The sequence below is a fragment of the Aegilops tauschii genome, chromosome 2 (genome assembly GCF_002575655.3).
Source record: "Aegilops tauschii subsp. strangulata cultivar AL8/78 chromosome 2, Aet v6.0, whole genome shotgun sequence".
NCBI lineage: Eukaryota > Viridiplantae > Streptophyta > Magnoliopsida > Poales > Poaceae > Aegilops > Aegilops tauschii.
The window spans coordinates 321120413-321126071 of record NC_053036.3 but is presented as its reverse complement, the minus strand read 5'-3'; the positions used below and the strand labels follow the sequence as shown (position 1 = coordinate 321126071).

The window sequence follows — 5659 nt, the reverse complement described above, 5'->3', positions numbered from 1 at the left end:
AACACTTCGGGCCTCTTTGATTTGCAGGATTTCTAAAATACACGAAAAGAGTGAAAATGCCACCTTCAATCTTTCATAATTAACATCTAAAAAAATATATGTATCGAAATCCTCCAAATTTCCTTTAGAAATCATTCTACTTTTGTCTTTGTAATCATGGGTAAAAGTAACAACAAATTGAGCTCCGTTGTGGTTAACAATTAACAGGAAATGAGCATCACCTCGATGTATAGCTTCTTTGTGCAAGGAAAACATCTAAGGAATCTAACAACTTCATCCAGATCGGGGCTGACAGATTGTAATGCCAGGATCTTCACTGTGCGTAGAGGACGGGTCAAGCTTGTGGCAATCATTTTCTGGATGACAGGCGAACATATAGATCAACAAAAAATAGACAAAATGTGATGTCTGATGATATATAAGAAGGAGAAGAAGACGACTGTTGTACCTGAAAGGATAATGATCTAGTAACAAGTTCGTTGAATTCAGCACACGAATAGCCCAAACTGTCATTTCGGTGCGTGAATGACCCTGATTCTTGTTGGACCTAATTTATCAAGTACATACAATCTCTCGAGGAAAGGCGCATTCTCAATGACCGTATCATGAAACACTTCAACTGACAGCCTTGGGCGGTGCCAGCAATGCACATAAATCGCACGGACATTCGTCGAGGTGATGTGGAGGCTACTGAACCCATCCATCGCCTGAAGACGAAGGTACTCGAGCGATGTACAGCCGACGAGTAGGCGCTCCAAATCCTTCTTCGAGATGCGGACGACCATGAGCTCAAGGTGCTTAAGTTTAGGGAGATGAAGAGCGCGCACGACATCAATCCGGGGGAAAATGCACTGCGTGAATGTAGTGCGGTGCAGCATGGGCGCGAGGTGGAGCGCGGACGGCGGCAGCGAGCGCGGACGTCCAACATGAAAGCTGAGCTCCTCAAGCCGATCCAGGGCTGGGGATAGGAACTAGTAGTGAAACCTGGGTTCGGCCTTGCAGTGGGGACTGAACCTGTCGATAGCAAGGCATCTAACCGGCCCAGGGTGCGTGGCGAGGACGTGGGACAATGCGTCCAGGCGTTGCCGCTCCCGCTATAGAACTCGTCGTCGATGATGAGGTCCAGGGGGTGGAGTGCCAGAGGGGGCACCACCTCCGCGAGAAGACAGTGGTCCGCACGCCAGATTTGATGGGGAGATGGGATATGATGGTTACCAACATCTCGTCAGGGAGGCTGCTGATGAAGTCCATGTTTGCCGAAGGCTCTTGCGGTTCTGGCTCGACCCGCCCCCGCTTGTTGGCCAGCTCGTCCTCCATCTGGCAACAGGCGGCAATCCTCGGATGCGGTGCTTGTAGATGAGAATGGAGGACTGTTCTACATACCTTCCCGAGGCGGCCAAAACAAAAGTCCAAAACCAGCAATAAATTGCAGCGCTCGCGGCTCGCTTCCCGGTACAGTGAGCGTGCGCGGCAGACTGCTCGCAGTCGTCCCGTCTAATCAAACAACTGCCCGCGGTAGTAAATGGTTAGTTGAACGCCCATGGCTGGACAAATATGACCATTTGCAATAATAACGTGGTGGGTATTTTTTAAAAATACCTAGGAAAATCAATGTATAAAATAGCGAAACAAACCCTGAATAATTTCATATTTTTAGTACAGTTGCATGTTGCCTCTGTAAAATAAATCAAGGCGGGAAGAGATAGCGTATGTCGTTTCGCACACAGATCAGGTGACCAAGTTCCCTCTCGGAACCATGAGCAAGGCTATCAGAATCACGATTTTGTTGTACGATTCTACGACTTTACGATCCAAACTAACCCCTATGTTTCTATGATTTTAGTTTTTAGAATCTACGTTTCTACGATCTTAATAGTGAAGATTCTATGATTTGCAATCCTACCATCAAAGCTCCGATCCGATTCAAAATCACGATTCTGACAACCTTGAACATGAGGCTTCTTGATAGAAGCTCTGGTTTGTATGAAAGAAAATATGGGTCAAAGCCGAGTTGAAAAGGACAACGATATCCAACTCCAGCTTACAAAAAGGTACAAAAGCACGATGATTAATTTCATCAGGTTTACACAAAATCCAGATTGAACGGGACAATAACATCTAACTTAACCAAAGTTTTCGGCAATCACAATCAAATGGGTCGGTATGATCCATAAAATCAAGATCCTGGTCGAGAAAATCTACTAGTACATGAAGACAAGTTGTTGTAAATAGAAGTCGAGAACGTTCAGAAGCCCTTTTGTCCACCTGAAACTTCTTTTTATGCTGTTCAACGTGTCCATCCATGAGAATGTTTTTGTTAAAAACCTTAATCCTCATGGACAATAGTACCCTCGCATTCAACAGGAAGAATGTGACAAAGCTAGTGTTTGCATGGTTGGATGCATATCCTTCTAGCATTATTGTCCTCAAACGAATGTCATGAGAACTGAGAAAATCCTGGTGCTTCTTATTCCACCGATTGGTTATACCGTTTTGTCCATGTGCTTCTGCCTAAATAGACATGAAGACTGAAAACAGTTAATTTCTAAAAAAAGAGTATGTTGAAAGAGCAACAACTGAACGATTAATTCTAGTAAATTATATACGGGCTTTCGATGTGCTTGAAATCATCACTTGTATATACAAATTCTCCAGACATGGAAAGCATCGCAGTAAGCCGATAAACGTGTTCAAATCAAAACACCACATACTGATACGTAAGGTCTTGACAAAACCCAGCACCATTGATAGGGTATCCATGGACAAACTCTCATTGAGCATAGAACATAATATTAGTACCAAAAGTGTACTCCAAGATGATATAAAACTTATGCGCACAAATGAAAAATGCAGCTTATGATTACAAAAGTGTTGATGATATAAAACTTATGCACACAAATGAAAAATGCAGCTTATGATTACAAAAGTGTTGATGATAATATACAGTGCCTGAATAAGTGTGGAGCCAACCACCATCTTGTAACCTTCAAGCGAATCACGAATTACACCCAAGGTCTCCAGTTTAGGCGCAGAGACCACAGTTATTTGCGAAGGGCACACCAATAATCAAGGAGCAACCTTTGGAGTGAAGGGGCATCTTTGGTGATGAGCTCCTCTCCTTTAAAGCAAATTCCAATGCTTACAAGGTGAGGCGACTTTATTTGGAGACAACGGATACATGTTTCTTTTCCAAAAACAAGCAGAAGCGCTCCAGGGCAGGGCAGCAGGAGTGGATGATGTTGTGCAGTGAGGCCTCCGACAGATTGATCACCACAAGCGCGAGTTTTTTTAGCAGTGAGAGTCGAAGCATTTGTACCAGATTGTCTACTATATGACACTGGGCCAAGGTGGTGGTGTGGAGAGAGGAGGAAAACCATGAGATGGACATCGGCGGTGAGGGCAAAGCTACAACGCTTGGGGGGGAAGCTATTTGCATAGTAATGGTAGAACTCAAGATGCTAGAGTTTTTTTAATTGACGGGATGTCAGCCATGCGTCCATCGTGTAGGGTATGTGCAGCAGGCAGCATGTCAGGATGCATAGGCATTGAACGGAGCCCTGGTGGGAGGAGATGATGACTCCGTGGAGTTCAAAATCATGAAGGATAGATAGCCAGTGATAGTCGAGATTAAGAGGCGCGCCGCGCCACAGAGTGCGCCAACGAGATGCGAGGACCTGTGTGCGGCAGCCATCCTTGGTGGGGAGAAGGAAGATGATCTCCCTAAGGATGGCGTCCGGGAGATCGCTGATGCGGTCCGCTCGATATTCTACGGGTTCCTCGTATCCAGGGCGTGGCTGCTTCTGCCCGTGCTGCCCGCTGCAGGATCTACAGCCGGCGGTGCCGCTGGCCGGAGCCTCATCTGTGTACATGCCAATCTGAAAAAAGAAAAAAAAACATACATGTAGGACATTCAAAATCAATTCTCAAGATCTGGAAGAAAAAAAGGCACAAACATATATGTAGGACATTCAAAATCAATTCTCAAGATCTGGCTACGAATTATTAGCATGCACGCTAACCCTAGTCGGATTATTAGCAAAAAAATCATTTGTACAGAACAAACAATTAATCACTAACCATAGATATCATTCAAACAATCAATACACTACACGGATCTAATGAATCTTACTCTGATTTCATGGATTAGGTGAACATAACCAAGGATTTCTATTCCCAATAAAAGAAGGGGGGACTAACTAGTTTTCCGTCGGAGTCGTTGTCGGAGTAGCTGTGGACCTCCGGCTTCGGCTGGGGAGGCACGACGACGGCGATGAAGTCAAGGTTGCGCTGCTGCCCGCGTGAGACCTCGTCGGCGGCAACAACAACCTCTGTGCGCAGCTTCATGCGTTGCGCGGGTGCTTCACCAGCCCCGGCGTCGCCACTCCCTCCGATGGTGCGCTTCGACAAAATCCTAATACACTCCATGCGGCGGTGACAACTGTGGATGAGGGGTGCGGCCGCCTATTATGACCAGCGGATCGGGCGCGTCATTAATATGGAGCAGTGGGAGAGAGGAGGGCGGCGGTCAAAGGGCTGGCTCGCCTCCCGGTGAGCCTGCATAGCGGATTACTGGCATGCCTACCGTCATTTCACACAGCTATTAGCACGCCCCCAGGTGACACTACGTAGCGAACACGCGCAAGCCTCGGCCTCCCGGTCTGCCTGCGTGGCGGACTACTAGCATGCGTCTCGTCAACTCACGCATGCTTGTACGGCACACGGGACGCGTGGCGGCACGTATTATATTGATTTTTCCTTTTTGATCATTAATTCTGCCGCTTTATTGCTTAATCGAAGCACGACACATACAATGTTGGTCTAACGCACACGGTTCGAATAAAGAGTCTGTTTGCGATATTGATTGATAATTATTGATAATTTCCTGGTTATTGGAGGGATCGTCCCTACCTATCTGCGCAAGATCGGATCAATATGGTTTTGAGAGGAAGGCTGGTGGCATACGAAGAGAGGGCGACAGAACATCTGCGTTCCCTTTCTTTGATTGAGAGAAGGATAAAGCAGAAAAAAAGACTTGACGTCTGTAAGAAGATTATACCAAAATTGTCTCAAATTTGGAAAATAAATATAATATCACAGTCTATTGGTGTCCATATGACACCATGATAAGTTTCATGAATTTAAACTTAGTTTTGGATTTACTGGATTTTCAAATCAAGATTCTTGATGTTAGAAATTTCTTGCATGGGGACTAAACATGCACCCAGGGACACATACCCATATGATTTTCCAATCCATTTTGGTGCACTATCACGGGTCTCATGTAGATAAAATTTGATTTTTGCACATTAAATCCCTAGGAAATCAATCATGTATAAAAACGGACAAATGTTATCTATATATTTTTTCAATTTTTAACACTAAACTCCTTTGGTCGCATTTTCGCTGCAGAAAAAGTTTGACATGCATCTTTGGGCCACATGCACGCGGTGGTCCTAGGACACTCACTCGCGTGTGATCTCTCTCTGTGGGCCGCGAGGTCAACCTCCAGCACTATGACCTGCGGTGAGAGAGGTTAATTTGACCAACAAGGATGGTCATTTTTTTTGGTTTTTGTTATGTACGGTAGGAGTATATATAGTACGCGTCAATATACTACGCATCATATAGGACAGTCACTCGCGTGCGATGCTTCCATCCG

At 45.4% G+C, this 5659-nt stretch overlaps 1 protein-coding gene across 1 annotated transcript; it reads right to left on the bottom strand.

The window, feature by feature from the left end:
- Positions 1-509: 509 nt before the first annotated feature.
- LOC141040983 (uncharacterized) lies at positions 510-4425 on the bottom strand. The gene is made up of 3 exons (XM_073507092.1): positions 4198-4425; positions 3771-3875; positions 510-971 (listed from the first exon to the last, which is right to left on the bottom strand). Exons 1-3 carry the CDS (start codon positions 4423-4425, stop codon positions 510-512), a joined length of 795 nt encoding a protein of 264 aa, XP_073363193.1.
- Positions 4426-5659: the final 1234 nt, after the last annotated feature.